At 52.8% G+C, this 21,347-nt stretch overlaps 6 protein-coding genes across 6 annotated transcripts; 3 read left to right on the plus strand and 3 right to left on the minus strand.

Annotated features, from left to right (window-relative positions):
* The first annotated feature begins 1,916 nt into the window (after positions 1 to 1,916).
* On the plus strand, positions 1,917 to 2,332 carry ASPACDRAFT_125202 (uncharacterized protein). Its single transcript, XM_020196802.1, has one exon. The coding sequence runs from the start codon at positions 1,971 to 1,973 to the stop codon at positions 2,241 to 2,243; it is 273 nt and encodes a 90-aa protein (XP_020052883.1). The 5' UTR covers positions 1,917 to 1,970; the 3' UTR covers positions 2,244 to 2,332.
* A 720-nt stretch (positions 2,333 to 3,052) lies between these two features.
* On the minus strand, positions 3,053 to 4,672 carry ASPACDRAFT_1859222 (uncharacterized protein). The gene is made up of 2 exons (XM_020197659.1): positions 3,616 to 4,672; positions 3,053 to 3,518 (listed from the first exon to the last, which is right to left on the minus strand). The coding sequence occupies exons 1-2, from the start codon at positions 4,423 to 4,425 to the stop codon at positions 3,441 to 3,443; spliced, it is 888 nt and encodes a 295-aa protein (XP_020052884.1). The 5' UTR covers positions 4,426 to 4,672; the 3' UTR covers positions 3,053 to 3,440.
* Positions 4,673 to 6,626: 1,954 nt separating this feature from the next.
* ASPACDRAFT_81227 (putative plasma membrane SNARE protein (Sec9)) lies at positions 6,627 to 8,172 on the minus strand. Its single transcript, XM_020205828.1, has 2 exons — positions 6,948 to 8,172; positions 6,627 to 6,895 (listed from the first exon to the last, which is right to left on the minus strand). Exons 1-2 carry the CDS (start codon positions 8,151 to 8,153, stop codon positions 6,836 to 6,838), a joined length of 1,266 nt encoding a protein of 421 aa, XP_020052885.1. The 5' UTR covers positions 8,154 to 8,172; the 3' UTR covers positions 6,627 to 6,835.
* A 417-nt stretch (positions 8,173 to 8,589) lies between these two features.
* Positions 8,590 to 11,383, plus strand: ASPACDRAFT_125207 (Sec1 family protein). The gene is made up of 4 exons (XM_020196803.1): positions 8,590 to 8,805; positions 8,868 to 9,063; positions 9,319 to 9,530; positions 9,588 to 11,383. The coding sequence occupies exons 1-4, from the start codon at positions 8,728 to 8,730 to the stop codon at positions 11,142 to 11,144; spliced, it is 2,043 nt and encodes a 680-aa protein (XP_020052886.1). The 5' UTR covers positions 8,590 to 8,727; the 3' UTR covers positions 11,145 to 11,383.
* A 125-nt stretch (positions 11,384 to 11,508) lies between these two features.
* On the minus strand, positions 11,509 to 15,732 carry ASPACDRAFT_1859225 (U2 snRNP complex subunit HSH155). The gene is made up of 2 exons (XM_020197660.1): positions 15,602 to 15,732; positions 11,509 to 15,525 (listed from the first exon to the last, which is right to left on the minus strand). Exons 1-2 carry the CDS (start codon positions 15,609 to 15,611, stop codon positions 11,825 to 11,827), a joined length of 3,711 nt encoding a protein of 1,236 aa, XP_020052887.1. The 5' UTR covers positions 15,612 to 15,732; the 3' UTR covers positions 11,509 to 11,824.
* Positions 15,733 to 16,925: 1,193 nt separating this feature from the next.
* On the plus strand, positions 16,926 to 17,831 carry ASPACDRAFT_46716 (SAP domain-containing protein; the record flags this gene model as incomplete). The annotated part of the gene is made up of 1 exon (XM_020201832.1): positions 16,926 to 17,831. One exon carries the CDS (start codon positions 16,926 to 16,928, stop codon positions 17,829 to 17,831), a length of 906 nt encoding a protein of 301 aa, XP_020052888.1.
* Positions 17,832 to 21,347: the final 3,516 nt, after the last annotated feature.

The following is a 21,347-nucleotide window of genomic DNA, read 5'->3' on the forward strand; positions in this document are numbered from 1 at the left end:
GCTCTCTCTCTCTCTCTCTCTCTCTCTCTCTCTCTCTCTCTTTTGCTGTGTGTCTGTGCGTCAGTCAGTTTTCCGTCCGGCATTTCAGGGCCTGACTACTCCGTGCTCACTGGCCACCATCACTACCACCCTTCTCTTGTGACGCGTAAGTTTTCAAGGTTGACGAGAGCATGTTCTATCCTGAGACAGACAAGTAAGACATGGCCAACCCAGTCAGGAACGGCCGCAAGCCACGGAACCAAGGACCCTGAAAAACAAAACCACCGCTCGAGTACCAAGCTTCCTGCGACGGCAAGCCTCAAGGACTCGAGGACTCCCGTGAGAACTCCGGTGGGCGGGAAAACAAACCTAGTGTGCAGAAAGTGGAGATGGACCGGCCTTGGCATATGTCAGCTTATTTAGTGATTTGGTTTACAGTTGGTCATTGTTCTCTGCTCACTACATCATCATCAGCAGCAGCATATCATCAGGGATAGGAGGTGTGTTATCTGATGGTTGGTTGAATGTTGATTGCGTGGCTTGCTTAGGCGACGGTGGGATGATAGATCCGATCGGAGTTGAGTTCAGTCCAGTAGAAACAGTTGAGATTCACCAGCTAAAGCTCTCACCACCCACTCACTCTCACTTACTCACGTCACTTAAACTACTTACTCGGAAATCACTAGCGCTGGATCAATGCGTCGAAAACAATTTATCTGAGGGCGAAAGACCGGGTATACTCCTCTCTCGACAATCTAAAAATATTCCTCATTCCCTTATTCTGGTAGACCCTGCATTTAATCCTCGCTGGGAAATAGGAAGCTACCACCTACGCAACGTCATAAGTTCTCTCTCCCCGTCCCGCGTGTTGGATATACACAGAGGAGAAGAAGAAGACAAGACACGGGAACTAAATGAACGATCTGAACGTTTTAGTCCAGATAAGGGAGGTAGATGGGCTTCCCTGCATTTCCGAGTCTCAGATCCACCACCCCTCTTTCGTCTCCTATACAGATGAACAGCACTGGGTGACAGGGATCAACCATATATCCAATCATAATTAGTACAGCGGCAACAACAACGCATTGGAGGTTCGGGATACCTACCACCTTTTACCATCTGGACTTTTCTTCCTGGGGCGTCCGTCCTTCCTTCACATGTCCCTCGGGTCAGAGTTCATCGCCCGCGGTGGTTGAGATTGAGCGTCGTAATGCTGCTTGCGAAGTCCCTCAGGATCGCGAGCACGACATTTGTAGTGTTTCATCTGGGTGCTATAGTAGTTGCACATTATTCCTCCGAGCCTAATGCTTGGTATTTATCGTGTATAGACGTTGGAGCTTGGGGTTGATCTTCAAGGGGTTTCCCTCTGGATAATGCGCTAAGGTACGTCTAGCTATCAATCAGTATAGCACATACTGAGTCTGCAATGTGCGTTTATTCATTGTATACTGCGACTGAATGTCATCATCAACAAGCCCCCCGATCAATTCATTACTCCTACTCCATCCACCACCACCCCAAGATTCTCTCCTTATACACAATTGTATGAGTAGATTGCGATACTCATAGATACAATCAGTACCTGCATCCCGACCCACGGAAACCCCAACAACGCCCACCCCTCCCGCTTCTCCCCCTTGTACCAAATAAGTAACCAAGCAAAGACAGTAGCAACCAGGTATTCCACCCCCACGACGGTAGTATACTACATAGGACAGTTCGCATACCATGTTTCTAAGTATACATATCCCAAGGTGGATGGAACGTTTTTCTTGAACTCGGGAACCTGGGGGGGGGGCCTTCCATTCTCCACTTGACTTTGACATCGAATCACAACCGACCGTTGCGACGCACGCCAAGAACCACTCACATTGACAATGGAGTCCGGCTTACGCGGCTTTTCACAGCAACTGGGGAATGAAGTCACTGCTGTTGCGCTTTTCTCGCTAAGACCATTACTGTTGTACAATTATTACCTCATCCGCGCTTGAATGGTTCTCATCATCATCATCATCATCGTTGCGGTTGTTGCTATTTTGGATTTTTGGATGGGGGTTTGGGGTAGAGTTGGTAGCAAAGGTGTGGTACCTACGGAGTTGGACTCTGGATTTTGGGTGATACCGTACGGTGCAAAAATGGATCATGATGGATGTGTTAATTGGAGAAGGGGGAAAGGGGTGCTGGCTGTGGTTGTGGTACTCGTTGCCCATGGACCATGCCGGACAAGAGGGTTCTCTTCAGTCATTCTAGAGGCTTATCGATAAGATATACTAGTACTTGTATACTCGCTTGCACATTCTAAATGTCGCATGTAGATGGAGGTTGATTCGAATCGAACACACCGAGATAGGAGAATACATTATCTAGGTTGATGTCTTATTCGCCAGGCGAGAGCCAGTTGAGATATATTTTAGTCGTACAGTACTCTTCCATAAGCATTGACCCTCCATGTAAAGGAATAATGTCTTACACAAAGGTTAACAACAGGAAGGACGAACGGAAGAATGACTTGGAAGGCAACTACTCTTTCTGCTGCAGTTATCAATGGGTGGCCAGGCAGGTGACTGAAACCCAATCCCTAAATCCTCTTCGTAAGTTGATGGCCATTTTGTATATGATATGGCTAGTAGTGTAGACTTAAGGGCAGGGCACCTTTGCTACACAGGTAGCTCTAACTTACTAGGTCCCTGACTTCCTTACGCGTAAATTTGTGCCTTTGCAAGTATAGGCAGTTTGCTTTTGACATTTGGAGTTGACACGAACTCACTTGCATTGAAGGAGGATTGGACAGACAGTAGTATGGATTGGATATCCAGTCACAGAGATATAACCAAGGGCTGCCTGCAATCTCTTTTATATCAGGGGCCTTAGGGTGCTTTCTAGGCTGGAGGGAGCAATGATCGTGTTCCTGTTAGATGATCACTTTCAACCCCTCTGACCTTAGAGCTCCCACTCACGGCCTTTCCTGATTACTGTGCGTATGAGGAAGGATATGCAACCCTGCTTACGATACTTCTGCACATTGCCTGATATCTGCGGCACGGACAGGCAGTGTGTGTCAACGACATTCAACTAGGTATACGCATCTACCGCGCAACTGCCTTGTGACTGGGGATGCAAGTCTTGCATGTACCTATTCAATGCATGGCATCAACTCCTGATTGAAGAAAGAACGTTGTAGAAGGTCCATCGCTTGGAACTGGTCCCATTATTTCGATATCATGATTACGAACTAGCAGGTATGGACAAATCCATGATGTTAGCACGGTACTCCCATCTCAAATCCCAGTAAACAGGCGCACTCATCAATCATCATCGCATCATATCCCTCGTTTCCCATTCAAATCCACCATATCTCATTCATCTGAACCTGCATACCTCCCACTCTCCGATGGAACCAATTCAAATCAAACCACAGAGTTGGGAACCTCTCATCCATAAAACCAATACTCCGCCGCATACTACACCCCAAACTCCCCCTCGTGCGCCGCGCAAGTCGCCGGACTCATCCCTCCAGCCGTGTGGACACGGTATATCTCCTGAAGAAGGGGCATTCGCCTAGTTAGCATATCGTCTACCACCTATACACCCATTCGTTTTTGGGATTGCATGAGCAAGGAAGGAAGAAGAACGAACCTTGATACCAGATCCCTCCACCCCAACCATCTTCAACCAGGGCACGTCATCACCTCCACTACCGGGGGCATTTACACTCTCCACCTTCTTGGCCTTGACCCAGTTGGACTCGTATCTTCCGCCTTGTTTTCCGAATGTCGCGGGGCGGAGATCGAAGACGGGCATTGCTGCGGCTGCTGTTGTCGAGGTAGTGGAAGAAGAAGATTGGGAGGAAGAGAAGTAATGCTCCCCGATGATTGCGGACTGGGACAGCATCACGGCATAGAAGGCTAGGACTTCCTGCGGGATGGACCGGGTGAATCCTGGGAGGGCGTGGAGGAATCGCAGCGCATGGCTCTTCGGGGTTGCGGCGAGGCAGGAGATGTCGTAGAGCGTGGCGACAGCGCCGGTGGCGATTGGGGTTGCAGAGGCGTTTCTGGAGGTGTTGTCCTTGGAGGTGGTCGGACAGGTGTAGTTCTGCGTGCCGCGGCCGAGGGCGATGAATTTGAGGGAGAGGTGGGCGGAGGGGGGGCTGAGGTGCGGTGTTGCTGCTGCTTCCTCGTGTCCTCGTTTGGAGATTCCTGTTGAGCGTTCGCTAGTGGTTTGGTTGATGGAGACGACGTCGAGGGGGCACTTAGTTAGGCGCAGCGAGGAGAGGGCGTGGGAGAGGGAGATGAAGCTGATTGCTAGGTGGACGGCGTTCGGTGGGTGAAGTTCGATTTCGGTTTCTGTTTCGGTGGTGGGAGGGGAGGGGAAGGGGATTGCGGTGGTGAAGATAAGGATGCTGAGGAGGATGAGGAGGGTCTTGAGGGGGGACTCGAGGAGGCGCATCTTGGTGGTTTGTCTTCTGTTCTTCTGGATGATGATGTCTTTGGATTGAGTGTGGATGTAGGGGGAGGTGTAAAGGGAACTTCGGGGGGTAGAGATGATGAGACCAGAGAGATGAGATGAGTTGAGATGATATATCAAATAGTTGGGAGGAGGGTGTTACTCTTATTATGTTATGGATGCCAGTGGCTTGTGGTGACTTCCTCTGCAGTGAATGTGCCAATATTCACCTCCCACAGCAGCTGACCTCTGCCCCTCTCTTGTCCCTGCAGCAGAGCAGCATCTTCGTGCCAGGTTGGCATCCTAAGTATGCCTTGCCAAATATAGACATGTCGAGGCGAAGCAGAAGGCATGATGATAGAGAAGTTATCCAACATCTACGACTACCAAAGATGCCACATCACTGATACTAATCCTTCAGCAGGGCACAGCTCATTATCAATAGCTCCAACACGCCCTCAACTGTGCCACAGTAGAAGACATTGGCGAGAGCCTTGCGAGTCAAGTGCAGGGTATGGTATAGACGCGAGACCAAGGCCTAATGAGACGGAGATAGAACCCGCAAGGTTTCGATGAAGCGCCGCACCGCAGACATGCACTCCTGGTGTGCCATGTTGGCCAGGCAGAATGCTCCTATTTGGTGGTCATCTCTTTAAGGTTCTTGATTATCTCAAAGCTGGAGTTGTGTTGGTTCATGCTCGCTCTTATCGAGACAAATGTACTGCTAAGCGCCTGGAAGGTTGCCAAGTACCAGGGCGCCACACCATCTAGTCTTGTTCCTCTTTCACCTAATGAGAAGGAAGATTGGGATATCCTCCTTGTTCACGAACCCGCTCGACCTTAGCGATGCTCACCTCGCTCGACTGAGTGCATTGGGGTAGCAGACAACCAACACCAGCACATGTCTAACACCTTTTACCAGAAAACAGGACAAATTTCCTCACAAGCACTTAACTACAAAGACACACTACTCCAAGCTACAGCTACGAAAAGACCTCGAGAGTCCATCAAACGCCACTCAATGTCTTTCCCAACTGTCCCCAGGGCTGAACAAGGTGCTTCGCTGCACCATTGTTTACTTTACACCTATATCACACCCTGACGGATTATCTACACATACAAACTCAAATAATATATGGAGGAGACCGCGAACAAGGCCAAAAACCACAGGTTACTATGACTGCAAGAGCCTTCGAGAAACCAGGGGACTAACCCTATCTACACATCTCTCCACCAGGACCAACTTCATATCACCCTAACCGAGCCACTAGTACATACATCTAGACACTTACCATTCCCGCGACCCCGAACCAATCAAAGAGCATTCATGAACTTGCATGGCATTGACAACCCTCGAGACGGATACTGCTTCATCCAAAGCAGAAAACAGTGTGTCTGTTTGATCCACCTCGAGTCAAGAGAAGCTTACCCCTTTCCCGTTGGACACATCCCAAACCATCGATCCAGATAGAAAGGCTCATCCTCTGACAGATTTTGACAATATGACATCTGAGACACGGCCTACGGTCTACACAGAACACACCGTCCAGACGCGAGCCGTTATTGTTCTAAGACATAAGTAAACCATCCTGAAGTAATCGTCCGCCCGATAAAAGCTGACGTAGTCTGGGCTCCATCGTCAATATTACTACGCATCTTAAAGTGCAAGAGAAAATATGCCTGCAAATCTGAGATCGGGAAACGGTTAGGCTAACATCAGAAGAGTGGAGAGCACTTATACTATGTAAGACAAAAACCGTTGGGGGATTCAAAAAATCCTCCGATCTGTGTTGGTGATTGGGGGGCTGGAAAAGAGAATGAAACATGTGGGAATATGAAAGTGGGACCGGACTGTCTTCGATATAATATACTATGTATATTGAGCGGGCGTAAAACATTCTCGGATTGAGAATTTAAATCTTGCAGGTGGTGGGTGGTGTTTCAGATTGAGATTACTTGGTTGACGCGTCGAGTGAGGGCTTGTGTATAAGATTGATTAAATGAGGGATATTGGGGACAAGGGTCGGGAGTGCCCGATTCGGGGCGTGCTGGGGTTGTTTGAGATTTGCAACTATGGGGTTGCATGATAAATGGTCGGTTTAGTGGTGTACGTACAGTGTCTGTGTACAGTATGCATGGCTGAGCTACAGAGTTAAGAATAGTCGTTCTTACTCTGCAAAAGTTGGGAGGATAGGCACCAGGCTGCTAGCAAAGCACAGAATTCTATTGTATTGCAATTACTTCCTCCCGCCAAGCAAGATTCTGCAGTATTTTAATAATCTCGACTGTAGTGTTTCATCAAGTACGAATGTAGTATACCTAGGAACGCCAAGCAGATGGGATATGTGCATTTGAAAAAGGGAAAAGTGCGACAGCGCCAGGCAGTCAACAAAACGTTTATTATGGGGTATGTCTAACGGATCCGGTCCAGCTTGGCGCAGTTCATGGCGATTTGCTCGTCGACAAAGTCGCTCTAGAAGGCTTGTTAGGCTCACGTTCAGAATCCATAAGTCAGAGGTTCTTACCTTGCCCGTGATACGTTCCAAGTGACGGTTCTGCTCGTCCAGCTCCCGACCCGTGGCTTTGGCGAGACCGTTCAGGCGGCTTGCGGCACCGCCAAGCAGGTCCAGGTTCTGCTCGATCTCGTTCTCCATCGCCTCGTCCTCACTATCCGCCTCGAACTGATACTTGGCACGGTCGGCGACGTTGGTCCGGCCCCGCGTGGTCTGCTTGCTCGCCTCGCGGTCAATCTCCCGGAACGTGCGCTCCATCCGCTGGTTGGTCTTGAAGGCCTCGTTCCGCGTGCCGTCGCGGGTTTCCCGCTCCTGTCGGTGGGTGTCCAGGATCCGCTCGTCGCGCTCGCGCCGCCGCCGGGCACTGGTGAAGGGGTTGGAGACGTGCACCGCGAACATGCTCTTGTTGAGGGTCTTGAGCTCCTTGGCCTTCTCCTCGGCAATCCGGCCCTCGATGGTCGCCACGTCCAAGCTCCGCTCCGCATCATGGATGCGTTCGCCCTGCGCGCCCAACCGAGCCAGCGTCTCCCGACCGGTCTCCTCCGCCTGCGCCGCAATGCGGAGCGCGTTGCGGGTCGAAGCCACATCCCCCTGCTTGATGAAGCGGATGTCCTGCTTGATGGTCTGGATCTCCTCCTCCTCCTCTTCCTCCGCGGTCAGATGCCGTTCCTGGTAGGTCGATGTGTTGTAGTCGTTACTGCCGCCGCCGTAGGCCGCACCGCCCTCCGAGTAAGGCGGCGGGGGACCGCCGGCCTGAGGCTGCTGCTGCTCTGCTCGTTCCCTTGCTCCTCCAAAAAGTGCATCTCTGTTGGCATCCGCAGCGGCGGAGTCGTTGGGATCGGTGCTGCCTAGCCCTCCGTAGCCGCCGGGGCCGTACCGGGAGGCTGCTGGCGACGCTCCACTGTTGGTGCTGCCCCCGAAGCGATCCGATCCATATCCACCCTGATTTCCATATCGGTTCGGCGCATAGCCTTGCTTGTTGTCTCCGGGGATGCTGGCGGGGCCAGAAGGGGCCGGAGCGGCGGGTTGCTCCCCGGCTGGAAGAGGGGCGACACCAGCTTGGATCTTGGCTTTGGTGTAGGGATCGGTGGGGATGGGTTTGGCATAGGGGTTGGCGGGAGGTGCTGGGCTCTTGCTCTTCGATCGGGAGCCGAACAGCGCCAGGCGGTTGGAGGAATCGTCCTCGTCCCCGGACTTTTTGAAGCCGAACCTGCCCATGGCGGTTGATCTGTGGTCGAGTGGGTTTTAGGGTGAAAATGTCAATTTGTCGGAACGGTCAGCGGGTGGTAGAACTCAGTTTCTCAAAAGGGGCAGATAATGGTAGAGTAAGAGGAGAATTTAGGGAAAAGAAGAAAAGGAGATAGATGGATGGATGTAAGAGGGGCGAAAGACAGGCAGGCAACGTTCAGGGGAGCAGCAACGCCTCAGGCACTATAATTGGAATGATCGGAACTGGGGGGTGGAGGGGGGAGAAAGGCGGAGGGTAATCTCATTACATTGGTGATGGCTGCTATTGAGGAGGATAAAGGCTGTTATGACGGTCTCAGTACCAAGGAGCTGTGACAGGCTGTGTTTCCACTAAGCCTACAATGGTTAGTGCAGTGGCTGGACCCTTCCAAGCCTCCTTCCAAATCAACCAAACCAACCAAACCAGACCAAACCACCGCCCGCCGGAAACGTCCGCGCGCGTATCTCCGACTGAACCACCTTAACCAACCAACCAATTAACCAACTTGACCATTTTAACGATCCTAACGAACTTCCTCATTTCCAGTAATGCTCATTGGCAGTCATGGCGCCGTACCCGGGGTCTGATGCAGACTACTTCAAGGACAAGGCGCGTAGGGATCTGTTGACCCTCCTCGAAGGCGTGAGTAAGGCTTGCTTCTACCTCTGGTCGCCCGTGTACATCAGCTGAATCCTTCGGTGCAGGTACGCGGTAAGAAGAACCTCATCGTCAGTCAAGATTTGGCTGGTCCAGTCGGACTGTTCGTCAAGTTCTCTTCGCTCCAAGAGTACGGTGTAGATCGCGTCTTCCTCCTGGAGAATGGCAATGTGGACTCCTCTCAACGCAATGTCGTCTTCTTAGCGAACGCTGAGAAGCTTCCTCAAGTGCGGGCTGTGGCAGGTACGTCGATTACTTCCTGTTTACCACCCTGAGCACGCTTTTTTTTCCCCCGTAAGATAAGCTGGATATCACTCCTTCTACCAAGGAGATTCCTGCTTGGGACAGACTGTAAAGCGCGCAGACTCCCCTCTACTCTACGTAGCCAGTCACGCGCTCCCAATATCAACCAATTTCGAAGATATCAGCTCACTCATAGGCTTTCTCTCTCTTACTTGTCTGATTGAAGGTCATCAGTATGAGCTAACACGCCTCTAGAACAGGTCAAGCGCCTCCAGCGCAATGGCAGCATTGAACATGAGATCTCTATTTTCTGGGTTCCAAGACGGACACTTGTAAGCAACACAATCCTCGAGGAGGCAGGCATAATCGGAGACGTGAACATCGCCGAATTCCCGCTGTATTTCATGCCGCTGGAACAGGATGTTCTGTCTCTGGAGATGGAGGACGCCTTTAGTGATCTCTACCTGGTAAGCTTGCCCCGTGCAGCATGTTCCCCAAAGCGCAAGTAACCAACATCCATGTAGCACAAAGATCCAGGATGCATCTTCCACTCCGCGAAGGCCCTGATGGACATTCAGCAGAGACACGGTTACTTTCCTCGGATTATCGGCAAGGGTGACCATGCAAGACGACTGGCCGGCCTGCTTCTTCGAATGAGAAAGGAGCTGGACGCTGAAGAGAGCTCCGGGCTCGCCGGAGTGTCAGCCCGTGGTCTATTGCCCAGTGCAAGCACAGAGAGCCTCATCATCATCGACCGCGAAGTCGACTTTGGCACCCCGCTCCTCACTCAACTGACCTACGAAGGCCTCATCGACGAGACAGTCGGCATCAAGAACAACCAAGCCGATATCGACACCTCCATCATCGGCGGGGCGGCCACCGTTCCGCAAGCGCAGGAATCCTCCAAAGGCCCGCAACAGCCCTCGTCCTCCAAGCAGCACCAGAAGCGCAAGATCCAGCTTGACTCATCCGATCAGCTCTTCAGCCAACTGCGGGACGCCAACTTCGCCATTGTCGGCGACATCCTCAACAAAGTCGCGCGGCGCCTCGAGAGCGACTATGAAAGCCGCCACTCGGCCAAGACCACGACGGAGCTGCGCGAGTTCGTCAACAAACTCCCCTCCTACCAGCTCGAGCACCAGAGCCTGCGGGTGCACACCAACCTCGCTGAGGAGATCATGCGCACCACCCGTGCCGACATCTTCCGCAAGCTCCTTGAAGTGCAGCAGAACTACGCCGCAGGCTCCGACCCGACCTACCACCATGATGCGGTGGAGGAGCTCATCGCCCGCGACGTCGCCCTGCCCGCCATCCTGCGCCTCCTGTGCCTCGAATCCTGCATGTCCGGCGGTCTGCGGCCGCGGGACCTCGAGAACTTCAAGCGCCAGATCGTCCAAGCCTACGGCCACCAGCACATCCTAACCTTCTGCGCCCTCGAGAAGATGCAACTCCTTCAGCCCCGCGCCTCCACGAATCCCACCTCCCTTCTCCTTCCCACCACCCCCACCACTGCCACCGCCACAGGAGGTTCCCCCCACCACCACCAACACAGCACAAGCCCGCGCACCAACTATAACACCCTCCGCAAAACCTTGCGCCTCGTCGTCGAGGAAGTCAGCGAAAAGGACCCCAACGACATCGCCTACGTCTACAGCGGCTTCGCCCCGCTGAGCATCCGCCTAGTGCAGTGCGTCCTGCAGAAACCCTACATCCTCTCCCTGGCGCGCGGTGGGCCCGTGACCGCCCCAACCCAGGCCTCGGCCCCCGCCAGCGCGACCACCTCCTCGCCGGGCTGGCTGGGCTTCGAGGACGTGGTCAAGAGCGCCCGCGGCGCGACGTTCAGCCTCGTGCAGAAGGGCGACGACAAGGCCGTGCGCGCCCGCCAGACCGTCAGCGGCGCCCCGGCCATCAAGACGGTCTATGTCTTCTTCCTGGGCGGCATCACGTTCACCGAGATCGCCGCCCTGCGGTTCATCGCCGCCCAGGAGGCGTCCCGGCGCCGGATCATCATCTGCTCGACGGGCATTGTGAATGGGGATCGCATGATGGAGTCGGCCATTGAGACGGGGCGCTTGGCGTGATGGGAGATGATCTCAGTGGAGGATTGAGTGAGAAGCGAAAGATGACGGTTGCGGAAATCATATGATAGGATATGATAGGATAGGATAATATACTTCACCCACTCATTCATTCTCCTGTTGTTCCTCCTTAATCTACAGTGTCTCATTCTCCCTGCGAAGTCAGCCTGATGATCCCTGGCAAGCTAAGTATCATCACTTCCCAGCAAACTTGTCCGCCGCAGGACCGTATAGACTCCGTTAGAGACGTGCGGTGTCCGGGCTAGACAAAGGGTAAACCCCCACGTTCGGAGCGGGAGAATTAGGAAAGAGATCGATACAGCCCGATGGCTCCACTTCGAATGTAAGACAATACGTAGAAGGCTAAGCCAGAGAACTTTCCAGATTTTAAGTACTACACTTCTGACCATTGAACTTGGAGGTTGAAAATTGCCATTGGACTGATTTCTCCCACATAAAAGAATCGATAAAAAACAAAGAAAACACGCCAAATCCAGCCTCGGCAAACACCGTAATAGTGAACAGGTCCCCAGTGTGATATGATTGATGCTGACAGGTGAAATGATGGAAATGATGATGAAAAAGTAGCCCAGTAATACGTAGCTAGAACCAAATTGTTTACATACATGAACCACAATAATAAAAAAGAGAGGTTTGAGATTTGACGGGGAGGGGGAATCAAATCAAACGATAATGGACAATTCGGAGCGATCCAAGCCGTCATATTCGAGGTTGGGGTAGTATGGGATCATTGCATCTGCGCTCTGCACATACGCGTCGTTGTAGAGGCGCCAGTAGGGGACGCGGACCTTGCGGGCGGGGTGGAACAGGCCGGCCCAGACGTAGTTCATGACGGTTCCCGTGCCGACGGCCATGCGGATGGCGTCGATGGCCTCGATGACCCGGTCGATGACGTGCGGGCTGGTCTCGAAGATGTTGGGGAAGACCAGGTTCAGAAGGTGGACCATGGCGTCTTCGCATCCGAGGCCCACGACGCCCAGCGCGATGTGCTTCACCACGCTGGCGGCCGTCTGACGGTGCACCTGGTCGCGGTCGATCAGGGCATCCTCGAGGAGCGGCGTGACTGCGTAGACGTAGTCCTTGGCCATCTCGCCGATGTATTCGAACAGGAAGGACATAGCCTTGAGGACACCGTTCTGCACGTTCAGCTCGGGCACCCGGTACTCGTTCATCAGGGCCGGGAGCACGGTGAACGGCGCGCAGGTTTCGGCCACGATACCGATGGCAACTGCGGTACAGACACGTGATTGACGTTCCTGGACACGCAGGTTGTTGAGCAGCGTGGCCAGCACATCCTGGGGACCAATGGCCTTGGCGATGAAACCGAAGGTGTTATTGGCGGCACGACGGATGCCTTTCTTGTGGGCCTTCAACATGTCCAGGAGCTCGAAACAGATACGCATCCACTCCCTCGCGTTGACGGATTCGGGGCCACGGTCGGCGATACGACCAACCAGATCGATGGTGTTCTCCTGGACCTTTTCGTGACGGTTACGCAGGATAGGCGTGAGGCGAGGGAGCAGGTCTCTGATCGGTGGTTGCATCTGATTGATACCAACCACGGTGACGATAGATCGGAGGGCTCCCAAGATGGAACCGAGCACTTCGGGATACTCCTCACCTAAGTACTCGTAAAGCACAATACCAAGCTTGCCCATCAACGCGTCCTCACCACACTGCTTCATAACCATGGCGATGCGGGAGATGAGGTCCGCAGCCTGCTGCCGAACCGTGGCCGACTTGTTGTTCAACCGCCAGAGAATGGTACTGACAATCTGGGGAAGATAAGGCTTGCAACGAGTGCCAAGGGCGTTGACCACCGTACCGAAGCCGTTCAAGATGACAATATCCTCAATGCTTTGCTCCTGGAAAGCATACAGGACACCATCAATCAGTCTTTCCTCCAGTCTCTCGGAGATATCCGCGGCGCCGAGGGCTGCGATAAGCTTCTCCACTGTCTCCACAGTCATCTTCCGGTAGGGTTCACTCTCATCCTTGAGATTGTTTACGACGCGCTCGAGGATCTCACCCACTCCCACCTTCTGTCCAAGGTCCACCGTCGTGTCCACCACCTGACGATAATTCCTCCTATCCAAAGCCATACGCCTCACCCAGAAACTTTTGAAAAAGTCTGTGAGAACATGCTCTTTGAGGTAACTGGCTGTCACACCATCCGTGCTAGCACACTGTGACACCACCTTGAGAACGACCTTCTTCATCTCTTCGTCTGGGGATCCGAACTCGCGGAGCAGAATTTCCATGATCTGGCTGGTATAGTAGTTGGCATATTCTTCGTCCATGAGGGGAATGATGTAGCCGACAGCTTTGAGGAACGCAGCCAGACCTTTACCACGCTGCTTCCGGGCACCGGTCCACAGAGGGTTGAGAATCTCATCGAAGCTCTCGATACCGTAAGGGTTGGCAGCTTCAGCCAAAGCCGCGACGGCCAGGGCAGTGACCGTTCGCACCTTAGCTTGCTCATCACTAAGGTTGTCCGCGATACAGTCTACCAGTCCCTTGAGGTGAGGCAGGATGGCGCAGCCCATGAGAATAGGAATTTGCTGAACAATCTTGACACCTGTGTGTCTAGCCTGCCACGACTTCTTACTCCGGCATACAGCACGAAGGAATGGGAGAAGAGCAGGAATGCCAAGAGCAGAAGCGACAACCGCGAAGGCTCGGGCAGTCGTGTTCCGGACATATTCATCAACGTGGTCGATATCCGGTCGCATGGTACTGATCATGGTGGCTAGACCAGCGGCCTTCGCCAAGTTCGAAATGATTTCTCGACCCTCAACACGGGCGTAGTAGTCTTGGTCGATAAGCAAGGGCTCAATAACCACAAGGATCTTGTGAACATAGGGACGAACGAGATCATCCAACTTGTAGAGAACACGGTCAATGACCTTCACCAACAGATGGCGCTCCTGGTCTTCGAGAGACTTCTCCATGAGAAGGGGAAGAATCTGGCTGAACAGAGGCCCCGCGCCGAATTGCCGTGCGTTGTCCGTGAGCTGACGCAGGGCTGTCTTTCTCATCGGCGGCGTGCCGTTCTTGACCTTCAGCAAGAGTCGCATGATCTTCCGTTCCTTCATCTCCTCGACTGTCATTGAGCTCTCGTCACCTCCTTCCATGAGTTTGCCAAAGTAGGCCATGTCCTCAGGCTTGAAGAATTGGAGGTCTCCGACGCCGGGGATCTCAGTTGGAAGCTGTTTGCCCAGCGCACGAGCACTTTCAGGCTCTTGCATCATGAAACCACCAACACCAGTGGAACTGGCCATGGGTGCTGGAGTAGCCATGAGCTTCCTCGCAGGGTTCCGGATCGGGGCATATCCTGGAGGAGGATCGAGGATCTTGTAGCCCTCAGACGGCAACATCATATCAAGCTCTTCGTCCGACAAGGGAGCATTGCGCCCAGAGATATCAGTTCCAAAGCTAGTTGGAATCAAAGGTGCACCTACTTGGGAGGGATGCATGGGGGTGGCAAGCCCTTGGTTGCCGACCGGGGTCGCGGCTGTAAGTGCTGGTGCTTGATCCCATCGGGAGCGACGCTTGGGGGCATCCTCAGCAGCGCCGGGGGCAACCGGGGCGGGCGTCTGATCCCAACGGGACCTCTTTGCCTTAGTGTCGACGGCTTCAGCGGGCTTGGGAGTCTCCTCCTCCTCAGGAGCCGGCTCCGAAGCTACATCCCACCGCTGTTTGCGCTTGCGACCCGAGGCGACGGCCACCGTGGAGCCGGCGTCGGCGTTCTCTTTGTCTTCCAACTTCAGCGTAGCCTCGTGCTCGGTGACATCGTTCTCTCCACGGGCCTGCTTTTCTGCGATCAGCTTCTGGACACGTTCTTCTTCTTTCTCAAGTTCCCGCATGGCCATGACTTCACGGTAAGTCTGGCCCTCCTCCCCCTCCCCCTCTACATTGGCGTGAGTGTTCGCAGCGAACGGATCAGCGCGCGTGGGAGTCAGCGGGCCGCGGTTAAAGCGGCGCTTCTGGTAGTCTGTCTCACGGTCGGCGATCCTAGCTGCCTTCTCGCGCCCAAGAAGGATGTCCTCCTCTTCCACCCCGTTGCCGTGGGCGAACTCGTCGATCTGGCTCCGGGTGGCAGTGTACTGGCCCACCAGGCGGTGGCCCGCGTCCGCGTCCTCCATCTCCTCATCGTCGCCATTGACGGCAATCGATGTATCATATCCCGCAAACTTGTCGGCGCCTTCGCGTTCGTAGAGGGTCGTGTCGAAGGATTCAGTCAGGGAGGCCTTGGTCGAGTTGTCAGTGCGCTGGCTAGACGGATCAAAGGTCCTAGAACCTTTACTTCCAGCTGCAGCAGCATTGCGCTCAGCTTGGAGCCGACGAACGGCTTCAAAGTCAGCTAGAAAAGGGGCGGTCAGTCAGGGCCGGAGGACAACGGTGGTTTGAGAGAGGGAAGGGGGAGAGGAACATCATACCGTCAGACATGTTGGCAGCTATGGAGATCCCAAGTGTGAGATTTTTGACAGACACTCCCAGTTAGGGGTCAAGGCAGCTACATCCGGATCGGACAGAACGATGACAGCAAGCTTGATGGTGAAGGGAAGTGACGTCCTTGAGGCGAAAATATCAGAGAACATCAGGTGAAGTTCGCCGGCGGGACTAGACTGCTGACTAACAGTGATGTCACGTGTGGATGGATTAGCCAGATCGGTCAACGGCTGATATGTCGACCTGGCAAGGACAGAATAATTTATAATTGATAATGGTGCTTTTTTAGAGTAGCTTATTGAGATATCCAAGACAGTTCTTTTGGATGCTATAACTCCGTATGTGTTGGTCTCGGGCTGATAAGAGTCATCGGTGAAGAACTCCGGATCTGAAGCTAGAAAGGTATATATATGTCTGCAAATTCTCTAACTACTCAAGTGATTCCCGTAAACTACGTTCAAGTATGATCGGAGCGAGCAATCTATCAAGCCTCAAGCTACTCTACAGACCCGAGACTATCATCTCAAAACCACCAGTTAGATATCACTGGCAGTATTTACAACATGAGCATGAGTATGAGAAGAGCTGTTTGATTCCAGCTATAACAGACGACTTTTGGTCTCTTCGTGGTCAATATTAAAGAACAAGTCCAGGTATCAAGTAATCCAGCTTTTGTTTAACAATAAATCTGACGCTGGCCTTCCAGAAATGAGTTGCACTGTCTGCGTGGAGGCGGGTGCAAAAGCTGGCGATGCCGATAGTTCGGCATACAGTAGCTGCGCATTGGCCGCGTAGAAACTCTACCTCAACTGCCAAATGTTTCACTCGAGCTTCTGAGGTACTAACATGCGAATGATTGAGACACCCGTAAGGTCACCAGTCCCTAAAATTTCAATTCAAGATTAGCATGTGTTCTGTTCGGTATAGATCTGGATGAAGGAGCAATGGCCCTTACGTCAGCTTTACACGTGATAGCTCTTCCGGAACGGGCAAACCGCCGCCAAACAGTCGCCTCCCGTCTCAAACACGTCCCCCAACCAGCTGCGCTCTTTTTAAACCTCTCCTGCCATCTATTTCATCGCTCTCTAAGACCTCCCTCATTAACGCTGCGCATTCATCATCTCAACAAAGCGCACATTCGGAATTCCAAGCGGAATTGACCATCTCAGCAGGTCCTAGAAGCGCCAAGCCGATTCGAATCGGAATACCACATCCGCTCACATACGTCGTCAACGCCCTGCGCCTGCTATTCTCCACTGTCTCTCTCCATACGGTCAATTGACTTAGTACATCGCATACCCGCTATACACCATGACGACCGATTACAGCAAGAAGACCAACGCAGAGCTGGTCGAAATCCTCAAGTCTCGGAATCTTCCGCATAACGGCAAGAAAGCGGAAATGGTGGCTCGCCTCCAGGAGGATGATAACAAGGCCGCCGAGGCTACGAAAACGACAACCGAATCTGCGGCTCCAGCAGCAGCGGATGATGTCATCGATTGGGAGGATGACGAAGTCCCTGCCACGGAGGCCGCTGCGAAGAGCTCCACAGAGGCTGGGGCTGCTACCATCGCGGCCGGTGGAAAGGGGGAAGTGCCCAACCCTGTTGCTGTACCCAACCAGAAGCTAGACACCGATCCTGCTACCACAAACGACCTTAAGGTTGAATCGGAGGGTGCTGCTGCTTCTGCGGAGGTGAAGCCTGAGGCTGCCACGGACGCTGCCGCTACCGCTACTACAGAAGAAGCCGAGCAGAAGCCGGCTCCGAACTTCGCTGCGGGCCTTCCAATTACGGAGATGGAGGAGGAGTTGAAGAAGCGTAAGGCTCGGGCGGAGAAGTTCGGAATCACGGAGGAGTCCAAGGCTGCCATTGAAGCTGCAGAGAAGCAGCTGGAACGGGCGAAGCGGTTCGGCTCAGCTGCCGTCGCGGCCCCCACAACCGAGGTTGGGGTGAAGAAGCTGGATGAGGCACTTCCGGAGGAGAAGTCGCGCAAGCGTGGTCGTGTTGAGAATGAACAGGGTGGTGGTCGGGGAGGAAAGAGACGCGATTTCGGTGGCGGCCGGAATAAGTCCCGGCGACAGGGTCGCGGGAATCGCAACCAGGGTCAAGGTCAGACTCAGCGCCAGCAGCAGCAGAATGGAGGTGGAAACAAGGGTAGCAGTCTGAGTGAAAAGGACGCCCAGGCTTTGGAAGCCAGGAAGAAGAGATTCGGATAGGCTGCTCCTCGGCTTTCTGGCTCCTCGGCTTTATCTTTCATCCTATCTGTTTTTCATCTCGCTCGGCGTTTAAGGGAATTCAATATCGATCTTCAGACTTTTACTGGTGTGCTTAAGCTTCTTGAAGGAAGCTGCGATGGTTGTCAATATACAATACAATCCTGTAGTATGATAGGACGGCAGCGTGGAAGCTCGACCTATTCAATTAGATCGGCCAGATGCTCTTGTTCCATATGGTAGTCGTACGGTCCTAGTGGGTTGACAAGTCAGGGAGAGTGGGAAAAGGCCAGGGCTATCGTTACTATGTCGATAATCAGACCTTGATCGGTGATTGGTGCTGAACGAGGACAAAGCACCGTTCAGGGTGATATCCAGTCCAACATCTGTTTGTGTCTTCTGTTCCTGTCTTGTGCCATGTTTACTCTGCTTTCTGGGAGCTCAAGCAAGCCGAACCCTTTTCGTCGACAACCATGAATAGATAGAAGCAGGCTGTTTGTGACGGTCAATATTTTCTGGAGATTTCTAGACGGTCGTGTCAAGCTGCAAGCTATGTTACTGTGGCGGTCGGTAGCGGCAGCCTTGACATGTTCAGCTGAAAGGTGCATGACATGCGCCGGTTCCTGCAGAAAGTCGGACAGTGCTCGCTGCTCGCTGGCCATGGAAAGATCAGAATTGTCTCGGTCTTTTCAAAGCAATGAGATTCGCGTCAGTAGATCGAAATCACCGCTCCACGCCATGCCGATAGTGACTGCAGAAGACCCTCACTATCATGTCGCCCGCATTCCCGCCCGCCTACTACCTTCAATTCGTATCCTGTTACCCATTTCGAGTATCCCACCCGTCCCAACGAGAAGTCGCTTTCAGACTAGTCGATGATTGGTATATATCGCCATCGTTTAGCTTGGCTTATCCTAATCGGAGTCATTTGTAGTCAAAGCACTTCCATGATTAGTGCTGAGCAAAGGCCTCGAATAGCCGCTGATCTCCGCTCCAGTGAACAACTGCGGTAAGCGAAAGGGCCTTTGCTTCACTAAATCGAGCGAATCGTCTCGTGTTGCGCGGTGTGTTGCCCCCGTCCAGGCTCGGTGCTGAGCCAGGCCGCGCAAATGGCATCCGTCAATCAGGGCGGATTGTCGCACGGTGACAAGAATTTAGCGGCGGATCAGGACCCACGGGCTGAGCGACTCCGCATCTACTGGGACGGTAAGGTATGAGTAACTCGTGAGAGTGAGAGCTGGCGCAGAGAGAAAGATCAGTAAGAGTAGCAGAGATATTAATAGATCGTCAACCTCGATCCCACAAGGGTTGATTCTCGATTCTCGATGAATTGATTGCTTCAGGGACCGACAGTGTCTCCACCACTCTAAGTTGTGGCCCTTGGTCTCAGCTGCCGTGTACTGTACAGAGTCCTGGGTACATAAGCTAGGATGCCATGAAAACAAAGATCTCTGGTCGAAGTATATCCTGGCCAGCCATTATACCCAGTAGTTGATTTCATGCCATGGCTCGCCCTAGGAGAAGAAGTTGCTTGAGCAGTGTACTGTACGTATTGAAGAAGCAGGGAAACTGGGGATGACAGGATGGTTCGGGGCGAACCTTCCAGCGTACCAGAGTTGCTCCTCTGGCAAGATCAGCGATGGCACACATTGTGGATAAGTTGAAGGGTCTGAAGATGCTGCCTTTTTCTTCTTTCTGCATCTTCCTCTTTCTGCACCTGATCGATAGTGTAGAGTAGACTAAGTAGCCACTCGTGGTGGTTCGTCACTTCCTTCACGTTCTCTTGCTCGGACTCGCCGCGATCGGCAAAGTCACTGACCATCAGTGACCATCAGTGACCTCCAGCCTTTCACCTGACCGCCGAACTAATGCAAAAATAAAAAAAAAAAAAAAAAAAAAGAAAATCCACCCCCTCTTTCAGTTATCGCCAATCTCGCCATTCTCCTCCCCTCCCCTCCCCCGAATCCCCGATAGAACGAAGGAAAATGTCCGACAGGCGTCAAATCAGAGTCGATCTTGATTGACACACAGACCAGATCTAGCTGCGGCAATTCCTCCTTTAATGAATTGATCCCATTCAATGATGCCTGCACCTGCCATTTGCATGTTGGGCCATCGCAAGTGGTCAGATTCCAGGACGACGGACTGTCCACTATCCCACGCCACTCGACTCCATCGAGACCTGTCAGCCCTTACCGTTGAACAGTCCTCAGGCCTGTGCTGCGGTAGTCTTCACCACTTATATCGAAGGTAGCAAACGCGGGTGGATCTGAACAATCGTTCCCGTCCACTCTGGCTCACTATACCTCTCGCAATTCGACTTCAGCGGTAATATCTGTGGAGTCCAAAACGCTCGTGCCCTTGACCAAGATGAGGATCCTCTAGGCTCAATCTGCTCCCAGCGATAACCATTCCAAGATGCACTTGCGATGACGGGATTTATATTATAATCGTACTGATATGCTATGCGACAAGGCGACAGAGTAGTTCCTGCGCCAATGATCGTCCCGGTCACATCAGGGCTCGAATTCGGCGCCGATGTCGATCGCACAAACGACGCCAGGATTCCTCTGTGATAGTTGGACCTTTAGTTATAGGGATTTATTGACTTGCAAATGGTTATCCTGCTTTCCCGCGGCGCTCGACGGTCCACAATGGGGTTGAACTCAATAATGGACGCTCTTAGACTGTCCCCCAGGTCCAGATCTCATGGTCACTGATTAATACAACCTGATCCATGACCTTCCTTCGTCCTCCTACTCCTCCTCACTTCACTTTCTACACTTTAATTCTCTCTCAGCTGGCCTTGAGAGTTTCCTTTTGAGCGGACTCTCTGATTTGCAGACTGCCGCAGCAGGTTCTCTGACGTGGTCGTGCAGACCCAGCTCAACCACTTTCTTTTCTTCCTGCCTGCGTTTAGCCACCGGCGACGTCTCCGGGCTGTGGCGCAGTGAGTGCATCTGCCCGCCGGCTCAAGTATACCCGCGGTCAATTGGATATTTTCTGTCGTCGTCGCCGCTCAAGTGCAATCATATCTGGACGGCCGATTTTTTTTTCGTTCTTCAGGTGCCTGCTATTCCAAGAACGCGGTTTTTAATGGTGCTTTTAAACCCTTGTATAGTACATCGTTCTGTGCTTGACCGCTCCATTGTGTCTTAAAAAAACCCGCCACGCGGCAATATTGTGAAGTCTTCAACTTTCCCCATATAGAAGCGCTCCTGTCATTTAATATCTCCCGCAGAACACGATGCTAACAGCTACCAATGTAAGTGATCAACCAGTCCTCTGACTCAGGCCCGGAGCGTATAGAAGCTTACATCGCATTTGGCCTGCAGATTTCGCTCCATTCCCAATAATCAGGAACCGGACGGAATGAGTTCAAGCCTTGTCCGTTTCCATACCATCGCTAGATTAGTAGTCCTCGGACTGAAGCTGGCGACTGGATCTTGGTCATACGATGTCGTCGCACAAGTCTGACGGTGGCCGAATACCCCGGCTGAAGGATGTCGCTTTTCAACC

The sequence above is a fragment of the Aspergillus aculeatus genome (genome assembly GCF_001890905.1).
Source record: "Aspergillus aculeatus ATCC 16872 unplaced genomic scaffold ASPACscaffold_16, whole genome shotgun sequence".
In the NCBI taxonomy this organism is placed as follows: Eukaryota; Fungi; Ascomycota; class Eurotiomycetes; order Eurotiales; family Aspergillaceae; genus Aspergillus; species Aspergillus aculeatus.